The sequence below is a fragment of the Brachyhypopomus gauderio genome, chromosome 2 (genome assembly GCF_052324685.1).
Source record: "Brachyhypopomus gauderio isolate BG-103 chromosome 2, BGAUD_0.2, whole genome shotgun sequence".
Classification (NCBI taxonomy): Eukaryota; Metazoa; Chordata; class Actinopteri; order Gymnotiformes; family Hypopomidae; genus Brachyhypopomus; species Brachyhypopomus gauderio.
In genome coordinates, this window is record NC_135212.1 from 48,994,413 (window position 1) to 49,018,943 (window position 24,531).

The following is a 24,531-nucleotide window of genomic DNA, read 5'->3' on the forward strand; positions in this document are numbered from 1 at the left end:
GTAATTGATGTGACACTAGTGTGTGAAACTCTGATTGGTCATGTTGAGTCTTCTATTCACATGCTGCTTGAGTCCACCTCAAGATCTTCCAAATGGACAGCAGAATGCTCCTGATAACTAAAAGGTATAGACATTGTAGACAGTTTGATACAGGACACCAGTATTTTCATTACTGAATCACAATGAATGGGATGACGTTTTACATTTTTCACTCAGTATGAGTCTTGGTTGAATTGGTTTTTCTTATTTTTCCACCCATACTATTTGAGCACAACTCGAATGGAACAGCAGAGGATACAACAAGCATTGTAAGAAGAAGGTAATCAAAGTGACATTGAATACAACATGTGTTCATAATAAAATTTCCATATTAATCAGTAATCGATGTGACACTAGTGTGTAATATTCTGATTGGTCATGTTGACTTTTCTATTCACATGCTGCTTGAGTCCACCTCAAGATTTTCCAAATGGACAGCAGAATGCTCCTGATAACTAAAAGGTATAGACATTGAAGAGAGTTTGATACAGGACACCAATATTTTCATTACTGAATCACAATGAATGGGATGACGTTTTACATTTTTCACTTAGTATGAGTCTTGGTTGAATTGGTTTTTCTTATTTTTCCACCCATACTATTTGAGCACAACTCGAATGGAACAGCAGAGGATACAACAAGCATTGTAAGAAGAAGGTAATCAAAGTGACATTGAATACAACATGTGTACATAATAAAATTTCCATATTAATCAGTAATTGATGTGACACTAGTGTGTAATATTCTGATTGGTCATGTTGACTTTTCTATTCACATGCTGCTTGAGTCCACCTCAAGATTTTCCAAATGGACAGCAGAATGCTCCTGATAACTAAAAGGTATAGACATTGTAGACAGTTTGATACAGGACACCAGTATTTTCATTACTGAATCATAATGAATGGGATGACGTTTTACATTTTTCACTCAGTATGAGTCTTGGTTGAATTGGTTTTTCTTATTTTTCCACCCATACTATTTGAGCACAACTCGAATGGAACAGCAGAGGATACAACAAGCATTGTAAGAAGAAGGTAATCAAAGTGACATTGATTACAACATGTGTACATAATAAAATTTCCATATTAATCAGTAATTGATGTGACACTAGTGTGTGAAACTCTGATTGGTCATGTTGAGACTTCTATTCACATGCTGCTTGAGTCCACCTCAAGATCTTCCAAATGGATAGCAGAATGCTCCTGATAACTAAAAGGTATAGAGATTGTAGACAGTTTGATACAGGACACCAGTATTTTCATTACTGAATCACAATGAATGGGATGACGTTTTACATTTTTCACTCAGTATGAGTCTTTGTTGAATTGGTTTTTCTTATTTTTCCACCCATACTATTTGAGCACAACTCGAATGGAACAGCAGAGGATACAACAAGCATTGTAAGAAGAAGGTAATCAAAGTGACATTGAATACAACATGTGTACATAATAAAATTTCCATATTAATCAGTAATTGATGTGACACTAGTGTGTGAAACTCTGATTGGTCATGTTGAGTCTTCTATTCACATGCTGCTTGAGTCCACCTCAAGATCTTCCAAATGGACAGCAGAATGCTCCTGATAACTAAAAGGTATAGACATTGAAGAGAGTTTGATACAGGACACCAATATTTTCATTACTGAATCACAATGAATGGGATGACGTTTTACATTTTTCACTTAGTATGAGTCTTGGTTGAATTGGTTTTTCTTATTTTTCCACCCATACTATTTGAGCACAACTCGAATGGAACAGCAGAGGATACAACAAGCATTGTAAGAAGAAGGTAATCAAAGTGACATTGAATACAACATGTGTACATAATAAAATTTCCATATTAATCAGTAATTGATGTGACACTAGTGTGTGAAACTCTGATTGGTCATGTTGAGTCTTCTATTCACATGCTGCTTGAGTCCACCTCAAGATCTTCCAAATGGACAGCAGAATGCTCCTGATAACTAAAAGGTATAGACATTGTAGACAGTTTGATACAGGACACCAGTATTTTCATTACTGAATCACAATGAATGGGATGACGTTTTACATTTTTCACTCAGTATGAGTCTTGGTTGAATTGGTTTTTCTTATTTTTCCACCCATACTATTTGAGCACAACTCGAATGGAACAGCAGAGGATACAACAAGCATTGTAAGAAGAAGGTAATCAAAGTGACATTGAATACAACATGTGTTCATAATAAAATTTCCATATTAATCAGTAATCGATGTGACACTAGTGTGTAATATTCTGATTGGTCATGTTGACTTTTCTATTCACATGCTGCTTGAGTCCACCTCAAGATTTTCCAAATGGACAGCAGAATGCTCCTGATAACTAAAAGGTATAGACATTGAAGAGAGTTTAATACAGGACACCAATATTTTCATTACTGAATCACAATGAATGGGATGACGTTTTACATTTTTCACTTAGTATGAGTCTTGGTTGAATTGGTTTTTCTTATTTTTCCACCCATACTATTTGAGCACAACTCGAATGGAACAGCAGAGGATACAACAAGCATTGTAAGAAGAAGGTAATCAAAGTGACATTAAATACAACATGTGTACATAATAAAATTTCCATATTAATCAGTAATTGATGTGACACTAGTGTGTAATATTCTGATTGGTCATGTTGACTTTTCTATTCACATGCTGCTTGAGTCCACCTCAAGATTTTCCAAATGGACAGCAGAATGCTCCTGATAACTAAAAGGTATAGAGATTGTAGACAGTTTGATACAGGACACCAGTATTTTCATTACTGAATCATAATGAATGGGATGACGTTTTACATTTTTCACTCAGTATGAGTCTTTGTTGAATTGGTTTTTCTTATTTTTCCACCCATACTATTTGAGCACAACTCGAATGGAACAGCAGAGGATACAACAAGCATTGTAAGAAGAAGGTAATCAAAGTGACATTGAATACAACATGTGTACATAATAAAATTTCCATATTAATCAGTAATTGATGTGACACTAGTGTGTGAAAGTCTGATTGGTCATGTTGAGTCTTCTATTCACATGCTGCTTGAGTCCACCTCAAGATCTTCCAAATGGACAGCAGAATGCTCCTGATAACTAAAAGGTATAGACATTGTAGACAGTTTGATACAGGACACCAATATTTTCATTACTGAATCACAATGAATGGGATGACGTTTTACATTTTTCACTCAGTATGAGTCTTGGTTGAATTGGTTTTTCTTATTTTTCCACCCATACTATTTGAGCACAACTCGAATGGAACAGCAGAGGATACAACAAGCATTGTAAGAAGAAGGTAATCAAAGTGACATTGATTACAACATGTGTACATAATAAAATTTCCATATTAATCAGTAATTGATGTGACACTAGTGTGTGAAACTCTGATTGGTCATGTTGAGTCTTCTATTCACATGCTGCTTGAGTCCACCTCAAGATCTTCCAAATGGACTGCAGAATGCTCCTGATAACTAAAAGGTATAGACATTGTAGACAGTTTGATACAGGACACCAGTATTTTCATTACTGAATCACAATGAATGGGATGACGTTTTACATTTTTCACTCAGTATGAGTCTTGGTTGAATTGGTTTTTCTTATTTTTCCACCCATACTATTTGAGCACAACTCGAATGGAACAGCAGAGGATACAACAAGCATTGTAAGAAGGTAATCAAAGTGACATTGAATACAACATGTGTTCGTAATAAAATTTCCATATTAATCAGTAATCGATGTGACACTAGTGTGTAATATTCTGATTGGTCATGTTGACTTTTCTATTCACATGCTGCTTGAGTCCACCTCAAGATTTTCCAAATGGACAGCAGAATGCTCCTGATAACTAAAAGGTATAGACATTGAAGAGAGTTTGATACAGGACACCAATATTTTCATTACTGAATCACAATGAATGGGATGACGTTTTACATTTTTCACTTAGTATGAGTCTTGGTTGAATTGGTTTTTCTTATTTTTCCACCCATACTATTTGTGCACAACTCGAATGGAACAGCAGAGGATACAACAAGCATTGTAAGAAGAAGGTAATCAAAGTGACATTGATTACAACATGTGTACATAATAAAATTTCCATATTAATCAGTAATTGATGTGACACTAGTGTGTGAAACTCTGATTGGTCATGTTGAGTCTTCTATTCACATGCTGCTTGAGTCCACCTCAAGATCTTCCAAATGGACAGCAGAATGCTCCTGATAACTAAAAGGTATAGACATTGAAGAGAGTTTGATACAGGACACCAATATTTTCATTACTGAATCACAATGAATGGGATGACGTTTTACATTTTTCACTCAGTATGAGTCTTGGTTGAATTGGTTTTTCTTATTTTTCCACCCATACTATTTGAGCACAACTCGAATGGAACAACAGAGGATACAACAAGCATTGTAAGAAGAAGGTAATCAAAGTGACATTGAATACAACATGTGTTCATAATAAAATTTCCATATTAATCAGTATTTGATGTGACAAGCAGTTTGTGAAATAACTGTACGTGATGGATTTTTTTTCACTATTTTTCCTGAAATCAGCGTTGAAAATACTATGAAAATCACTTATTAAATAAAAAAAAAAAATTGTCACAGACCTGTGTAATTGTGTAATTGATAATATATTTACTAATGTAAGTGATGGAGAAGTGTTGATTGGACTTTTAACAACTGATGTAAGTGATCATCTACCAGTTTTTACTGTTTCTAAAAATTATGAATATAAAAGGGCTATAGCTACAACAAAAAAGAAAAGGCTTAATACATCAAAACATACTTTGGATAAATTGAAAGACGATTTAAATAAACAAGACTGATGTTTTATAACATATACAAACAAGATGTATATGTTAATGATGTTAACAGAGCATATGATGCATTTATGAATACTTTGGAAGTTTTGTATAAAAAACATTGTATGGAAAATGTTGCCAAGACAGATGTTGTGGACAAGCCATGGATGACCAAAGGGTTGAGAAATGCCTGTAAAAAAAAAAAGAATGCTTTGTATTCATCCTTTTTGAAAGTAAGAACAAAAGAAGCAGAAGACGGATACAAGAAATATAAAAATAAATTGGTATGGATTATAAGAATACATAAAGAATATTATAGTGACTTATTAAGCAAAAGTAATGGTGATACAAAAGTAACATGGGGAATAATAAATAGTGTCTTAAAAATCATAAAGCACGATCAGGTATTTCGCGATACTTGGTAAAAGAAAATAAGGAACTTTATGACCAATATGAAATAGCAAAAGAATTCAATCATTATTATGTAAATGTTGGTCCAAGTCTTGCTGCTCAAATACCAAAAGCTGATAATGACGTGGCTGAAACAATCAGAGGTTGCGCAAACAGCATCTTTCTTGGTGAAACTAATGAGGATGGAAAAATTGAGCTTGGTTAAAAAATTTTGCAGACAAAAGATCAAATGATTGGGTGGACATGGATATGATGTTTGTTAAGGAAATAATGAGCTATGTTATTAAGCCATTTACATACATATGTAAGTTATCATTTTCAACAGGAATATTCCCAAACATTATGAAAATAGCCAAGGTAATTCCAATTTACAAAAATGGTGAGAAATGTGTATTCAGTAATTATAGGCCAATATCCTTATTACCACAGTTTTCAAAAATCTTGGAGAAATTGTTTGTGACCAGATTGGATCAATTTATTGATAAATATACCATTTTAAGTAATAGTATGGATTTAGAGCCAATAACTCAACTTCAATGGCCCTCATCGAACTGACAGAACAAATAACAAATGCTGTTGATCAAAAAAATACTGCGCTAGTATCTATGTCGATTTGAAGAAAGCATTCGACACAATTGACCGTAGCGTTCTACTTGGTAAACTAAATAAATATGGGATTAGAGGACCAGCATTACAATCGATATCTAGTTATTTGGAAAATAGAAAACAGTTTGTACAAATACATGATGTAAGATCTGAACTCTGTGGAATAACACGTGGAGTTCCTCAGGGATCAGTACTTGGACCAAAATTGTTTATCCTATATGTGAATGACTTGGTCAATGTGTCTGAGCTCTTTAAATGCACATTATTCGCTGATGATACAACATTTTTTTTGTTTGGGTAAAGACATTGAACGGATGTTAGAGAAAATGCAAACAGAATTTATGAAAATACAAAACTGGTTTAAACAAATTATCATTAAACTAGGATAAAACTAATTATATGATATTTACAAAAAGACAAAGAATTCCGTTTAGAGTTGGGGGTCTAGAGATAAACAGAGTCTGTGAGGTAACGTTTTTGGGTGTTACTATAGATGAGAAACTGAAATGGAAACCTCAGATAAATTACCTAAGAATAAAACTAGCTAAATCGATTGCATTGCTTTATAAAGTAAGGCATTTGTTTAATGATATACAAAACTTTGTTATACAATACAATAATTGTCCCACACTTGGTCTACTGTGTTGATGTAACCAGGTTGATCTGTCACTTGTATAATTACACAAAATGTACTGTATTTGTTTATCTGTTTATCTAGTTGTGAATATTTGGGATCCAGACTCCTCCCCTTTCTGTTTTCTTCTTTTGTGGTGTTTCCCCCCAAGTATAAATAGCGACCACCCATCTTAACTCCCCCCTTTTCATTTTAATATCGTGGGAGAGGTATGTCACTATTTGTTATCCACCCATTTTATTTCAGTTATGGTGGTGATGGGGAAATGTTTTACAAATCTGTTATTTGTGCTTCACTCACTTTTCTTCTATTATGTTTTTAGAGTGCTGGAGTGAGTCAGCATTGTTCAATGCACTTGTTGTGTATTAACAGGTATGTGCAGCAAGGCATGCGCGTTGCGCGCGCGGGCGCCCTTTTCATTTTAATATCGTGGGAGAGAGTGCTGGAGTGAGTTTGTCAGCATTGTTCAATGCACTTGTTGTGTATTAACAGGAGTGGCTGATCGAATAAAAAGAAGATCGCCTACAAAGATTGCATGTGGCGGATAATTTTTACACAACGCAGAAACACACCGGTCACATTGAGGTATGGGGTAAAGCATGTAAGACTATTACACTTCCTGTTTTTGTTTTGCAAAAAAAAAAGCTGTAAGAGTTATCACTCGAAAAAATTACCATTATCCATCTAATATATTATTTTATAAATTAAAATTATTGAAATTTTATGATTTGGTTGATTATAAACATACTGTTAGTTATGTATAAAGCTCACCAAAACACACTACCTTTAAACATTCAGATAAACTTTGTGAAGAGAGAGTCCTACTATAATCTTAAGGGAATAGAGATGTTCATAAAACCTAAATGTAGAACCTATTTGAAAGCAGTGTTGCCAACTTAGCGACACTAGTGTGTGAAACTCTTATTGGTCATATTGAGTCTTCTATTCACATGCTGCTTGAGTCCACCTCAAGATCTTCCAAATGGACAGCAGAATGCTCCTGATAACTAAAAGGTATAGACATTGAAGAGAGTTTGATACAGGACATCAATATTTTCATTACTGAATCATAATGAATGGGATGACGTTTTACATTTTTCACTCAGTATGAGTCTTGGTTGAATTGATTTTTCTTATTTTTCCACCCATACTATTTGAGCACAACTCAAATGGAACAGCAGAGGATACAACAAGCATTGTAAGATGAAGGTAATCAAAGACACATTGAATTCAACATGTGTACATAATAATAAAATTTCCATATTAATCAGTAATTGATGTGACAAGCAGTTTGTGAAATAACTGTACGTGATGGAATTTTTTTCACAATTTTTCCTGAAATCAGCATTGAAAATACTATAAAAATCACTTATTAAATTAAAAAAAAATTATGTCACAGACCTGTGTAATTGATAATATATTTACTAATGTAAGAGATGGAGAAGTGTTGAGTGGACTTTTAACAACTGATGTAAGTTATCATCTACCAGTTTTTACTGTTTATAAAAATTATGAATATAAAAGGCAAAAGGGCTATACCTACAACAAAAAAGAAAAGGTTTAATACATCAAAACATACTTTGGATAAATTGAAAGATGATTTAAATAAACAAGACTGATGTTTTATAACATATACAAACAAGATGTATATGTTAATGATGTTAACAAAGCATATGATGCATTTATGAATACTTTGGAAGTTTTGTATGAAAAACATTGTATGGAAAATGTTGCAAAGAAAGATGTTGTGGACAAGCCATGGATGACCAAAGGTTTGAGAAATGCCTGTAAAAAAAAAGAATGCTTTGTATTCATATCATAAAGCACGATCAGGTATTTCACGATACTTGGTAAAAGAAAATAAGGAACTTTATGATCAATATGAAATGGCAAAAGAATTCAATCATTATTATGTAAATGTTGGTCCAAGTCTTGCTGCTCAAATACCAAAAGCTGATAATGACATGACTGAAACAATCAGAGGTTGCGCAATCAAAGTTTGAGGTGTTTGGATCACACAGACTAACATTTGTGAGACGCAGAACAACTGAAAAGATGCTGGAAGAGTGCCTGACACCATCTGTCAAACATGGTGGAGGTAATGTGATGGTCTGGGGTTGCTTTGGTGCTGGTAAAGTGGGAGATTTGAACAAGGTAAAAGGGATTTTGAATAAGGAAGGCTATCACTCCATTTTGCAACACCATGCCATACCCTGTGGACAGCGCTTGATTGGAGACAATTTCATCCTGCAACAGGACAATGACCCAAAGCACACCTCCAAATTATGCACAAACTATTTAGAGAAGAAGCAGGCAGCTGGTGTTTTATCGGTAATGGAGTGGCCAGCGCAGTCACCAGATCTCAACCCCATTGAGCTGTTGTGGGAGCAGCTTGACCGTATGGTACGAAAAAAGTGCCCATTAACCCAATCAAACTTGTGGGAGCGGCTTCTGGAAGCATGGGGTGAAATTTCTCCAGATTACCTAGCTAAATTAACAGGTCTGCAATGCTGTAATTGCTGCTAAGTATTTCAAATAAAAAAAAACATTATTTCTACCTTGTCAATGTCTGGACTATATTTCTATTCATTTTGCCACTCATTTGATAAATAAAAGTATGAGATTTCAGGGAAAACACAAAATTGTCTAGGTGACCCCAAACATTTGAACGGTAGTGTATATATCACCTATGCAGTCAAACAGTGAGCAAATTGATTTTAGGGCTTTAGGTTCTAGAGAAATGTAAAGTTGAGTGTCATCTGCATATTGATGATAACTAATACCATGTTTGTTAATGATATGTGGTAACGGAAGCATATATAGGTTGAACAGTAACGGCCCAAGAATTGATCCTTGGGGGACGCCACAAGTTATTTTTTTACGTGTGGAGGAAGTGGTACCTAATGCAACATAGTAATCATGCCCAGTTAGATACAACCTAAACCAGTCTAAGACTAAGCCACTAAGGCCTGCATCCTTGTTCAATCTCAGGTCATTTACTACCTTAACTAGTGCTGTTTCAGTGCTGTCAAGAACTCTGAAACCAGACTGAAACATGTCATTTATCTAATTTAATTTTACATAATCATTCAGCTGCATTGACACAACTTTTTCAATGATTTTGCTAAGAAAGGAAAGGTTAGATATAGGTTGATAGTTATTGAGAACTGTGGGATCAAGATTTCTGTTCTTTAATAGTGGTTTAACCAGAGCAGTTTTAAGAATATTAGGGAATTCTCCCAATTGCAGATACTGATTAACTAATGAGTTCAGAATCTGCTTGAAAAAGCATGTTGTTAAAGGGTCCAGTTCACATGTAGAGGATTTTAGTGATGAAATCACATCAAGTAGTGTTACCATGTCAACTTCTTGGAAATAAGACATATTAAAGTTAGGCTGAGTAACTGATATAAGGGTTGATAGTCTATTAGTGCTTGTTGCTATGTTCTGCCTTATATATTATATATTAATAATCTTGTCCCTAAAAAATATAGCAAACTCCTCACATTTATTCACTGAAACAGTTTCAGGGAAGACACAGGACGTGGGGTTTAGTAGCTGATCTATACTTATGAACAAGGCAGCTGAGTTATTATTGGATGAATTGATTAAGGTCAAGAAGTAGTTTTTCCTTGCTGATTTCACTTCACTGTTGTAATTCTGCAATGTTGTTTTATAAATATCAAAACGTACTTGCAATTTTGACTTTCGCCAACGTCTTTCAGTTTGCCTACAATCTTGCCTAAATTTTATAATAGATGGAGTGTTTCTCCAGGGCATCTTAATTTTACCAGAGATAATTTTTGTTACCTTTGGTGCCACAGCATCAATACAGTTCCTAACTCTGTGTGTGAATGTTTCAACTAACTCATTCTGTGACGGGCAGGGTGAGCAACTCAAAAAGGAAGCGATCACGCCAAGTCTCAGGGAAAGAGGATGGTTTAATAGAAAGTGTGCAAACCAAAAACCCGTGCATTGTTCCAAATGAAGGAAATAATAACCAGCAGTCAACTGGTACAAAGACAAGACGTATATAGACGAACAAACGACCCTCAGGTGAGACGGATCACGGGTCCCGCCCACCTGAGGGACGAACATCACGTGACCAAAAACAGGACCACTGCCGCTGTAACCAGGGGTGACCGGTAGGGGGCCCCCCCACAACGTGACAGACCCCCCCATCAAAGCCGCACTCCCCTCCGGATGTGCGGCTTACAGCGGCAGCACACAAAACACAACAAAGGGGCGGGAGGGCGGGGACAAGACAGGGACCCGTTCCCTGCCGTCCTGAGCTAGAACACAAAACACAAAAGCTCCTCGTCGCAGGACGCAGACCAGGCAGGGACCCGTTCCCTGCAGTCCTGGAGCTGAAACATAAAAACACATACAGGTTAGCTCGCCTCCTGGGCGGGACCCTGGACCGACTGGGCCGTCAACAAGACGATAACCATGCCCCGGTCGGTCACAGGGCCCTCGCGCCCTAACCGGCCTTAGGCCGCTTAAGCCCCACCGCTGTGTGCGGACCGGGAGCACATGGCCCAACACACGTCACAGGTGTGGATGTGTGCAGGCCGCCACACTGGGGTGCGGCCACGGCTTCCACAAACACCTCCCGAACCTACCTCCTCGCTCGGAGCTGACCCCTGCCCTTTTCGCTAGGGGTCACCCCAGACTCCTGGGGAGTGAACCCCTCCCGGGGCCCCTCATCTCAAGGTGGACTCCTCCACCCAACCCAGGAGCGCCAGAGACCAGGGCCCTGGCAATCCGCAACAGGGACACGCTGGTCACCCCGAGCTCGAAGGAGAGGGTCTCCTCCTGGAGACCCCACTAGGTCCGGGAGTACCGCAGTCCACCACCAGGAGCGACCTGCAACACATCACACACACACACGCACACAGACGACACACAACACATAACGCGCACTGCCCTGCCTGTTAAACCCCCTTTACCCAGGGGGGAGGAGACCCCTTCTCAGCCTGAGGAGACACCCTGCCACTAACACGCCAGGCAACCTCTGCCTACTTAAAGGGGTACAGGGGCTCCTACCTGCTCAGGGGTCCCTCCCAACAGGACAGGTCTCCCAATGGAGCAGTGCCTTCTGAGCCACATGCCGTGGCTCAGGAACCCCATAGCTCCCCCCCAAAAACATATTTAGGGGGGGGCCCTCTGGGGAATAACAAAACAAAAAACACAGACACTACATAGAACACTGACGCACCCAAGATGCCCTCCGTGCCACATCCAGTGGCACGGGACCTCAAATGGACCCCTCCCCACACACAGTGAAGAGGGGCGCAAGAGAGGAATTACATAAAACAAAGCACGCTACACTCTAGGACAAAACGAACACGCAAAGACAGAACACAAACAAACGGACAGGACCCACAGATGCGCGCGCTCTGTGGAGCGCGACGCGCCTACTCCAGCTCTCTCTCTCTCATCGTTCTCCCAACGGGATCCGCAGATCTTTGGAGAGAGAGAGCTATACGCGAGCGGCTTACGCGTCACGCCCACAGCGACGCGTCTCTCGGGCTCGCAGTCGCTCACCCCCGTAACCACGGGATATCGGGTGAGCGAGGCAAAAGGCACCGAGAGACCCTCGCGTCTAACGCGGTCTAGCGTGTGCGGCACGCACCGGTGGACCAGACTACATACACACGCGAACACCACCAGCGAAACGCACACCACGGCATACTCACACACTCGCTCACGTCCGCGTCGTTATTAAAACAAAACACTACAACGTACATACACACACACACACACACACACACACACACAGATGATAACGGACAACGGACGTGCGCAATGTGAGGCACCGGTAGTTTCGCTGGGCGAGAGCGGAGTCCACTGGTCCCCAGCTCTAGTCACCGCCGTGTGATTTTACGGGTTTAAACACAAACAACATTTGTAGACAAACACTTACCACGAGACATGACCACGAACGAAGGAGAAAGCAAAGGAGACTGGCGGCTTCCGGAGGTGGCTGGTTATTCTGTGACGGGCAGGGTGAGCAACTCAAAAAGGAAGTGATCACGCCAAGTCTCAGGGAAAGAGGATGGTTTAATAGAAAGTGTGCAAACCAAAAACCCGTGCATTGTTCCAAATGAAGGAAATAATAACCAGCAGTCAACTGGTAAGACGTATATAGACGAACAAACGACCCTCAGGTGAGACGGATCACGGGTCCCGCCCACCTGAGGGACGAACATCACGTGACCAAAAACAGGACCGCTGCCGCTGTAACCGGGGGCGACCGGTAGGGGGGCCCCCCACAACGTGACAATTCTTGTTTTCTGAGAGAGGAGGGAGGGACTGTATCATGTCTGTGAAGGCCACGACACTGCCAGCACTGAGATAATGCTTGGTTATTGTGCGCTTTTCACTGAGTGTTCTAGTAGATAATGACATATTAGCCGGGTTTCCATCCAAACCTTTCGAAAAAATAATGCGCAATTTCCAAGTTTCGGCAGAAAAAAATGCGAATTAAGCCTTGTTTCCATTCATTACAGTTATGCGAATAAACTTTAGATCACGTGAGAGGACGCCAAACAATAGTGGTTTTACGTCCATCTGGCAGTAACGCATTTTTGCACGATGAGGTTTTGAAACATTTTTTTCTTTTTCTTTTCTATACATGGAGAAGTTAATTTCAATTTTTGCTCTCTCCAGAACTGTTTTTGTATGCATTTGCCATCTTTACATCGTGATCATGTACAGAACCACGTGACTTGAGGCATGATACGTCATCGTTTATGCGAAAAACCCTTTTCCATCCAGTTTTTACGAATTTTGGCGATGCGATAGTCTAACTTTTCCACCTCCTCCTAGCGTAAAAATCTTTTTGCAATATTTGGGGCTTTTTTCGAATTTTGGTCTTTTTCCATCCAGCTTTTTTCATGCGCATTTTCAAAATGCGCAAAAACTCGGTGGATGGAAAACCCTCTATTGAAAAATACACCAAAATGATCAGAGATTGCAACATCAGTAATTTCAGTATTATTAACCTCTATGCGTTTAAAAATTATCAAATCTAAAATGTGGACGTGCTTATGAGTTGGGCTTGATAGATGCTGTATGAGATCAAAAGAGTTAAGCATCCTCATTAATTCTGAAGTGATTGGATTTGTGGATATATCCATGTGAATATTAAAATCCCCAGCAATTAAAACATAATCAAAAATCAATTAAAATCCTAGAAAGCATTTCTGCAAAATTGTCAAGAACTGTCAAAAGAACTGAATAAGTACTGTTGAGTTGTACTGCCAGATATTCAAACGTAGGATGTTCCCCTAATGAGATCTGCTTACAGTGGAATACTTTATGGTAAAAACATGCAACACCACCACCTCTCTTATTTACTCTAGAGACATTAAAATAGTTAAAGTCGGGAGGCGAAGCACTATTGCTCCATTGCTATCAAGCCAAGTCTCTGTTAGAAGAAGAAAGTCCAGACAATAATCTTCAATTAATTTGGCTATTATAAAAGACATGTTTGTGAGTGAGCGGACATTTAGTAAGGAGACTTTGAAGACTTGATGTGTTTGATCAGCATAGCTTACATCACTTGCATTTCACTGGAATCAAATTTTGTTTGTTACAATGTTTTGTACTACTATGTTTTCTTCTGATTACATTTTTATTTCGATTCTGAGAGCCATGCCACCAGCTATTTAAAAGAACTGGCATATAACACTGACATGGGTTCCAGTGTGTCAGACCTGAGAATTTACTGATGGTTAAAATCCTGTTTCAGAATCTCAGACTGTTGTTTGTAAACATCGCTAGAACCGACATGTACAATCAGTCTTTCCGTAGCTGGATGATCATGCAATATGTGTGGAATCATGGGTATCACTTCACAGACAGTAACACGAGGAAAGCAAAAGGCCTTAACCTTATGCTGCACTTTTACTAGCCCTTGATGCTTGATGCTGGTTGGCAGCCATCTTTGAGCGAATGGTACTAGTACACTTCAACACTAGATATCTCAAGTTGTACATATAGGAAAATCATCATTCATGGCTCAAACTGAAGTAGACAGTTGGGGGAACATACTGATTCACTTCAATATCATATTCACATAATTTGGTTTATTTTAGAGCCTCTATTACAAATGCTAAAATGCCAGGAATGTCAAAAATTTTGACTTGAACTTGAACATGACTGGAATGTATATTCACATAGTTATTCAAATCTCTTATTGGAAATTGCAAAAAGTTTCGCTAGGGTCTTTTCTAACAACACAGAAAAAATGAAGCAAATCCATGCAAGCATTGCAAAGTTATTCCACTTTGTTCCAAGGAATGTCCAGTTCACCACACCCTGTCCAAATGTCCTAAGTATGTGCCACACCCGGTACACACCCTTAGTCAACCAAGCTAACATGCTAACAAATTCCATACACAAAACCGATGAGCCATTTCAAACAACAACGCTGCACATATTACAGAAAGACCAGAAAATTCCAATGAATAAATTCCATGTCCAAATATGAACGTTATGATATCATATTTATGTCCAATATAGTCCGACAGCATAAGCTAGGTTACCGTAGCCAACTCCGGTAGCATCCGACACGATACAGAGTGCTGCAGCACTCAAACGCTCTAAAACTGTTTATAATCTAACGCTTAGTTAATGTTTAGTATTAGAATATATATTTTGTACAATATCGCTTATGAAAAATTATCCATTGTCACTCACAGTACGTAGAATCGCGTCGTAGCCGGTGTACCATCTCACTTCCGGGTTGGCGAAAATTCCGAAAATTGCCCATATATTCCACACAAAGTAATCCGTTTATGTTCAAAAGTATCCACAATCCACATAAAAACGAACAAAATAATCCATGGCAGCTTCAGTTTCGCCGAACAGTGTGTTCTGGGGAGCTTAGCTTAGGTTAGCAAAGGGTTAGCTTATGTTGCTATGCTAGCGGCCGAAATTGGAAATGAAGCGCCAGTTTCCGAGGGCTCAATTAAAAAATATACTTGACCAATCATGTCATTTGAGGGCTGGTTAGCTTCGGAAGGATGTACACTATTGGTTAGAACAGCTTTCAATCACTTCTGAGGCTCCAGCTTGTCTCTGTGGGCTTATTGGTTCACCCTCCCCCCCTCCCCTTCGCACCTCGCCGTGGGAGAGGTTGTAAAACCTGTCATTCAAAGTCACTACCCCACTTTAGACCAATAAAAACCACTCAAATCAAAGCAGAACCGCTGCAGCTTTGTAATGAGGGATCAAATCAGCGTTAAAAACGCTTCTGTGACGCTTAGGGGGCAGATTTGTCGGAGTGTCTCATTCAGGAAGCGGATTTTGGAAAATTTTGCAGTGAGGTGAGCAAGCTTTTTAAGGTACTTAACCACAACGGATCTACGCTGTTAAGGTCTTAAATTAAAGCCTTATTAGTAAACGATTTTTAGGTGACAAAACATTAAGACATTTCACAACATAAATATGTTTTGTAAACGGATATGTCGGGAGACCCCCTCGCGGGGTGCACTTTTGTGGTCAACTTCAAAGCCGGATATCTCGCGATCGGCTGCACGTAGACGGCTGAAACTCGGTAGGCATGTAGATGGGATAGGAAATTTTGATTTAAGCGCTTTTGTTCGGAGATTCATTAATGTTTAATATGTTTTATATCGCCGTAAAGGAGCTGGGCCCGCCGGCGGGCCCACTAGGGGGCGCTTCTGCATAATAGATACATCTCTGATGACTGAGTCTCCAATTAGCAGCGTTTTGGGCTGTGGCGGTGTTCCTCATCTCCTTTCACCGTTAATGCCTCGGCAGCTAACATGGTTAGCATCCCGATGGCTAACCCTATTAGCATGCTTATTAGTTAGCCGTTGACTGGCATGGTTTGCAAGCTGGTGGTTGGGACGCGTGTGGCCGCACTGATGGTAAATACTCTTAGCATGCTTGTTCGCATGCTGCCAGCTAGCATGGTTGGCACGCCACACCTCCGATTTCACACAGCGAGAAAAAAAATCTAGTTTATTTACCTCCGATCCATATCTATATCCTCCACTGGCGATCGATCGCGATATACAACGTATACAACCCCCACCCACCCGCTCAACAACTGATGTTCGCCCCATCAAACAAAACACACCAACACAACACCCTTCACAAACACAACACGAAAAACCAAACACTTTGCAGCGCAGTTTGGCACCAACACTAAAGAAACCACGAATGAAATCACACCACCAAATCACTGCAAACGGAAAAGGGATAAAGAAATAAAAACCACACACTCAACCAAATCAAACATGTAAACTAAGAAAAAGGTCGCCGCCAAACTAAGCCTAAAAACGTAGCAAGAAAACAAATAGAAAACACGAAACACACGATCACTCGGACAACGTGAATCACAAACGCCCCCAAACAAAACACAGCACAAAACAAAACTGAATAAAACGAATCAAAGCAAAACAAAACAGCAGCACTGCCGGCTACTGGAACCACGCAGCAAACTATCCTTGGGCGAAAGTCTATAATGCTGTTGTCTTCTTTCCCCCTTATGACTGGAATCCGCTCATTGCTCCGACAGCCACTGCGAATTCTTCAGAACAGCGTGATGACTAACAAAGGAAAATGAATTAAAAACAAATACCTTCATTAAAAGTGCCGATAATCAGCAGGCCTACCTTACCTAACCAGGTTGTTCTCAAAGGGCATATAGCAACTGCCCACCCGTGGTAGATCAGCGCAGTAATTCTCATGACGCGCCCACCGAACTATGACGAAACAGCAGAGCATGTTAGTTCTCAGCGCACCGCACTCACCGATAATCAGACGCCCAAAGAAGCGCCATACCTTGACGGTATTAAGCTGGTCCACCAAAGAAAGCCAGGCCCAACAATAACTTGGCACCACTAAAGGTGCTGGAGAAGTGGGATGACAGAAGGGAGTCTGCCCCAGTAACCACACCCCCGCTATTTATAACGCCAGGATAAACCTGCCCCGCGACTCACACGGCTCCACCGCAATTTACAATTAGGGAGGGAATTAGTGAGATTGCCCCAACAATCTCATTCTACCACACTTAGCAGCCAGACTGGAGTTGGTTCTCTGATGCTGATTGGGGTGTTCTTGACGTCCTTGATGTCCTAGAGAGGGAGGCAGTGTGTTGTGGTGAGACTGCATGATTTCTGCTCCTCCAGTTGAGGTGAGAGCTTCATATCTGTTATCTAAAGGAATGTTCTGTTCTGAAGATTGCTGCTTGCCGCCGCTGCTGTGCTGGTTTCTGCTACGTTCCTTCCCCCGAACAAGAGTCCAGCCCTTATCACTATTGTTAACTGGATTGGGAGTTGAGGCCAAGATGAGCTTAGGCTTTGCCCCCAGTACATCCCAGTGACAATGCAGAGACGTCTCTCTCTTTGCCAGTCGGGCGGTTTTATCAGCAGTTTGTGTGGCAAGAATCGAGTCCAGATATTCCTCATCCTCCCTTATAGAATGTAAGGTATGGATTCTTTCCTGAAGTTCTGCAACCCTCTGAGACAGTTTGATGCACTCAGAGCAAATAGATGATGTGGAAGCATGAGCCATAATCGAGGCAATATCAAGAGCACCGGGCACACAAGGCTCAAATATCCAAATTAAAATTCCAAAACGCAAAAACACCCAAGAAGTTCTGGCAGGTATTTCACAGCTGGGAACAATATCAGCCGCCGATAGAAATAATGCACAAAAACCACTAACTCACAAGGTTGAGGCGCAAAAAACAGCTCACTCGCAGTGTCGGACTGTCAGAATGTGAAAAATGCTAAATGATCCTTTATAGATGAATAAAAACGTTTACCAAGTGAAGTAATGAGTAATTAATCCCTTTAACTTGTAAAACTAACTTTAAACTTGTAAATATAACTCAAATAAATGAAATAATTGTACAGAGCAAGCAGAGCTAGCAGAAAAGCTTGATATAACACAATGGACCTGAATCTATATAATATATGTGTTTCACTGTTTGTATTGAATTACTGAAATAAATAAACTTTCTGATTATATTTTATTGAGATGCACCTGTATACTTAGAGTATATTGTGTATTATTATTCTGAAAGGTCATGTGGCATTTTGTCTTCATATACTGTTTCTAATCTGTAAAAACTACCTCAAGGGTTAAAAATAGACTTTTAAGAGTTGGATTCTGGGGAGAAAAAGCCATTTCTAGACCAGCAGAAAAAAGCAATGTTTGGCCAGGGTAGTCGCTGGCTCACAGATGGATATCCATGTCACCTCCCTCAGCATCCCTGATTCATCAGACCCGTGTAAATCCTCCTTAATGGAGCCATTGGTGGCCACCAGGGGAGGGGAGAATTAAAGCAGCCAGTTTACACAAACACCCCAGCAGGTAGATATTACAGACCTCAATAGTGCTGTTATACAGGAGTATAGCTGACAACAGATTAATTTTTTTTGCCCAGGTTTTTTTTTTGTTGTTGTTTTAAATGGGTTGGGATTAAATTCATTTAATCTCAACCCATGTAGTAAACTGAAAATGAATATTTACCGATTCATTCAAATATAAGAAGAGTTTAAGTGGACCTTCAGTAAACAAAGGTTCCCGATGCTGTAACAATTTGGCTACACCACAAAAAATACATCCAACCAGAAATTGGAGTATAACTTGTGACTACATGGTGTACTTTATTCAATTATGTTTAAATATATATATAGTTTAGCTTAAAACCACACAGTCAGGTGATGATTGTAGAGAAAGCGCACTGATCAAGTAAATCACTGGTCAAGAGAACACATTTTTTAAGCGCAGTTGTCCCTTACATACACTTTTTTGTACAAAAAGTCTCAAAACAGGTATGGAAGGAAATGGGCTTCTGTGCTTAGACCTTGTAGCAATCGTTCCTTAATAGAGACAAATTGCACATTCGACTGACATCAATGAAATAAAAGCACTAATGGTGGCAGAATTGACAGCTGCTCCATTTCCAGTTCAGATTTGTTGCTCTGGCTTGATCAAGTCCTACAGAGAGCGAAAAGGGCCATAAAACTCACAAATTAAATCTGATTAGAGTCAGCTCAATCCAGTAACACTACGCTACTCGCTCCCCTTGAAAACAATGCATAAATCACAGCAAATTAAATCAGCTGTGAATAAATTAAGCAGTGCAAAGTTTTAATTTGCAATTACAAACCACCGTGCACATCCACATGTGCAAAAGGCCAGAGGGTGAATTATATTCAGCTGGGAGTTTTATGACGATTATAAAAGATCTGCAAAGTCACAAAAGAATTATAGTGAAACTTCGTAGGTTTAAGGGTGTAGACAATATCTCACTCCAAAAAGGTGACTCTGTCTAGAAATTAAACTTACACTTGGACTCCAAGAACTCACAGTAGCAGCTTCTAAAAGTAAAAATAATTTATGCTTTGGGAAGAGCTATTTAAAAAAAATTCACAAGGCTATAAAAATCACTCAAATGGATTTAGTGCTGAATTTCTGCTTGCTTCATTTGTCACTGATAAATGTGTTTACACTTCACAGCAGAATCTGAAAGTCTTCCAAGAAGATGTGAACCTTACAGTCAAATGTGCATGATTTTGAGTAGATGCATAAAGGGTGCAAGATTCCGATATCAAAGCAACAGTCAAATATCAAATAAACAATCAAATCAAAACAAACAATCAAATAAACTGACGTAGTAATAAACTAAGATGCCAGTGGGGTCGTGGCACCTCTTTGTTCTCCATCACCATAACAAGCACATTAACAAGACAACAAAACCCGAAACAAGTAAGAAAGCTGGCAGTAACACCTCAGCGCGATGCCATGGGTCCAGTGACGACCTCCTGGCACTTGTGCAGGTGAGCACTGGAGGCCGGCGCCTGTGGGCTTATACGGGAGTGAAAGAGAGGGAAGAGAGGAGGCCTAGCTGCAGAGGATCAAGTCAGGTGATTGGGAGCAGGGCAGGTGCACGGTGGGAGGATCACTGGGCGTGGCCAGTCATTTCTTTACAGGCTGAAACAAGGCAGTCACTGTTGCTTTGTGATAAAACTGCTTTAAAATTTAAATAAAGAACTATAAAAATCCTAGAAAAAGGATGATTATAACTATGTTCAGGCTTTCTGCCCAACAGACCCTTATATTTGCTTGAACGATGTTACTAGTTTTTCTAGAAAGTAAAAAATTATCTAGATACAAAAAAAAAAACCCTTTAATATAGCGTAGTTTGCATCGCGTAATTTCATAATCACTAATTCCAAAGAGCTTTGGTGTAATGTTTATAATGGCCAATCGAAAATGACAGACAAGAGACGATTGCATTTATAAAGGAGTATTCTTACATTTATTATGACATTGATTGTCAATTATATAAAATAGTTTACATGCGGAGATTGGGAGGCTGCACAGAACACAAAAGACATGTCACACATTTAAAGGTAATATGGGAGAAAGGCACATTTTTTCTTCAATCATTCATATTTCATACTTCAACAAAACATTTGTTCAGCTTCAAATCTATTCAGAACTGAAGAAACATTCATGAGTTCAGTAAAAGGAAGCTGGAACTGCACTATTTCAGGGAATAACGCCATTCACCACAAATGTCTTCAGAATGAACTCCTCATCTTTACCTCTGACCATGAACTCCAGTCTCATATACTGCACCTCAAAGACGACCTGAAGGTCTGTGCTTGTGCTACAGCACGCCGTGAAACATCAGGGAGCAATACCAAAACACCTACAAACTATTTACCGCCCACACCTCTGATTGTGTGTGTGTGCGCATACATACACACACACTGTAAACAATGAAAACAGGACAGTGCAGAGGTATCCGACCCAAAACCCTCACCTGCAGCTTGAACAAGTCCAGAGTAGAGTGTGCTAAACCCGAGGAGCCCTGGCGCCGTGCTGCAGGTGACAGCCGTGGCGGGTTGGGGCTCCCTTCCCCTTTGATCAGCAGAGTGCACTCTCACAGAGAGTAGAAGTCGATTTACAGTATCAAACGTGTCGACAGTGATCAAACGACGAATGCTGACAAAACCACATGAAAGAAACCTGAAGAGAAAGGAGACATCGATCTGATGAGATGAGTGAGGTGGAGACCCAAAAGTCTGGACCAGCTAGGTCATTGATTCATGGTGGATCCGAATCCTGAATTACTTCATACATGGTTTACAACTGAAAGGGGGGGGGGGGGGGGGGGGGGGGATCACAAAGCTCATAGTTCAAGGCAGGATGAGAAGATGCCATATATTACAATTTGACATATATTCAGAGTAAGCAGACCTTTGACAACATCCTCAATTAAATTAACACAGATGTCAACTCAGTGGAGTCCGACCTGTACTAATAAGTGACCAACACAGACAATACAAACGCAACAGTGTGCAGAACTCAATAATAAGGTATTTGTCCTTATTGTCCTGCGTTCTGGACTCCCATGGTCCTTTGCAGGACACATGAACATCGAGGGGGTAGAAGATTCCCAGTTCCTCCGACGGCCTGCCGAGGAGCCCAGCTGAGGGTCACCCAGCAATGACGTGGCAGGACACACGTCCTCCTCACTCACTGGGGAACTCGCGAGGGGGCCATCAGATAGGAATGTTTAAAATGGCAGCTGTGAAAGACTGAAATCCCTGATTAGCTCTGTTCTCAGCTCGTAGACCACACAGATGTGGACATTTCGTTTTGGTAATAAAGAGAGAGGAAGGAGAGCGAGAGAGCAAAAGAGTGAGAGAGAGATAAAATGTCCATTATTGAAGTACTATGCGCTATGTAATTACAGTGTAATTATTACATGCATGCTATAACCAATTAGTTATAAAAGAGAAAGACCCATTGTCACCATTTTTCTAGGTCTGTCCTTTCTTAACCCTTGAATGCAGTTAAATTTGGTAATGATCATGAATTATCATGACTTGGATGAAGTCACATATCCATCAGTTCAGATCTTAATACAAAAGGAGGAGGCTTGGATGAAAACGTGCTTGGCTGCTGTCTGTTCAAAAGCTGAAATCAACATAGTGCAAATTAAACTGCCACTAGAAGTCTGTCCATAGAAATGTAATCTACAGTCTGAAAAAAATATTTTAAAAGATTTAGATTAACTTTAGATTAAACAAAAAAATGGTCCCTTTTACATTTAATATCCAAAAGTTTGAATGCTACTTAATGTGTAAAAAAAAAACAAAAACAAAAACCCCATATAGACGTGTGCCAAAGGCTTTGAGAATTAAAATGAGAAAACATAAAAATACTAATATAGCTCTTCACGGAGTGCACAGGCTCAGTTATTACTCTCTGCTGTTAGGATGATATTAGCTGTGACAAACATCAGGCAGAAAGTTGCCCAAAGCACTACAAACACAACCCAGAAGGTGTGAAAGAAGGGAGACCTATGCTTGTTCACAACGTCCCTGCCGAACACGGGCTCCAGGTGGCGCCGGCTGAAGAACACCAGGGTGGCGGGGATGATGTACTGAATCCCCGTGCCGGCATAGGCGCCCGTGATGCCCACGAGCGCCTCCAGGTCGTGTGTGCAAAACGCCACGATGACGGGGGGCACCAGCGTGATGAGGGGGAAGACCACGCGGTCCACCACCCACGGGTACGTGCCTCCGTCCCGGTGGAAGAGCGTCTTCCAGTTGTTGCGCAGCGTCACCGCTATGATTGGGAAGTTGGTGCTGATGGTGAACACCGGGAAGAGCCCCAGGAAGTAGCGGAGGGCGGCCACGCCCAGCACGTCACAGTTATCGGTGAAGTTCAGCGTGTACATGTCTCGCAGCAGCGAGCCGTCGAAACAGAAGATGGCTGTGAACGACAGCAGGGTGTAGAAGCCCAGAATGAGCACGTAGTCCACCGTCAGCAGGACCCCCACCCTCCGCTTGTCCGAGATGGGGGTGATCAGGGACGGCAGGGAGTGCTGGCACATGAAGGAGTACACACACACCCCGAAGAGGTTGGGCACTCCAGCGAGATGGGCCACTTGAGGGTGGCCCTCACCATGACCCTTACCAATGCGGATCAGCGCCAGGATGATCATCATGCTAAAAGCTGGGGAGAGAGAGAGAGAGAGAGAGAGAGAGAGAGAGAGAGAGAGAGAGAGAGAGAGAGAGAGAGAGAGAGAGAGCGCAAGACGGTGAGAGACATACACAAAGTGAGAGACACAACTGAAACAGTATGCTTTATAAATAAACATTTATCTAGCCCTTCTCCAAGCAACTATATGAAGTGCTTAACAAACAGTAAAAACTAAAAAATACAACAAGAACAACAAGACTTGCAATATAAACACCAACAACATAAGCTTTGGAAAAAGACTAGCTGTTACCCACCATAAAAGCTGAGATACGTAGAAAGATGTGCCTTTTTAAAACTATTTTATCAACCCAGCCCATGTAAACTCTAGGGGCAGACTGTTCCAAAGCTTTGGGGCATAACAGTGAAGGCACAACCTATATAATATCATTAGCAGTCCTTAGGAGGAAACATTAAAAACCAGGAATGTTGTTCCCCAATTGTGACAGATTCAGACATTTAGGGTGTGATGTCAACAGGCTACATGCACTAATGGAATCAAAAGCCTATGGGCTCCAGCTTCTATAATGGGTTCACACTGTATAGGTCAGGAGGTAACACACACAGGAGCAGAGCCCTTAGAATAATACCACTGTTGAAAGCGATTAATGTGACTTGACGAGGGAAGGCAGATTAAGCCCAAATAAATGGTGGTGACGCATGCTGAACAAGCCACTAGGATAACTCAAAGGAGACGCCCTCTGCATGGACCACAAGAAACCGAGAGGAACAGCCTTCCATCCATATATGCTACTTGACTAGAAGACACCGAAGACAGCCATGGATGGAGAACATTGGTAAAAGCCATTAACTGTAATGACACCGTCCTGCTGTTGATCATCTGCAAAACACTTCTGTTGCCCAGCATGGGTATTCCACATCGACCATTCAACCCCAACACCGGTGACCTGAGGAAGCCTCGCCCGGCCTCCAGCAGTGAACAGACGGCCCATTTTGAACAGACAGCGGTGAACGCATTCCTCC

The 24,531-nt window shown here is 40.4% G+C and overlaps 1 protein-coding gene across 2 annotated transcripts in view; it reads right to left on the minus strand.

The window, feature by feature from the left end:
* Positions 1-20,781: 20,781 nt before the first annotated feature.
* The window catches only part of slc38a12 (solute carrier family 38 member 12), a 37,679-nt gene continuing 33,929 nt past the window's right edge, over positions 20,782-24,531 (minus strand). For both annotated transcript variants that reach the window (XM_076997242.1, XM_076997243.1), the window contains exon 10: positions 20,782-23,523. In XM_076997242.1, the coding sequence (XP_076853357.1) occupies positions 22,757-23,523 (767 nt within the window). In that variant the 3' untranslated portion in view covers positions 20,782-22,756. The remainder of the gene's footprint in view (positions 23,524-24,531) is intronic.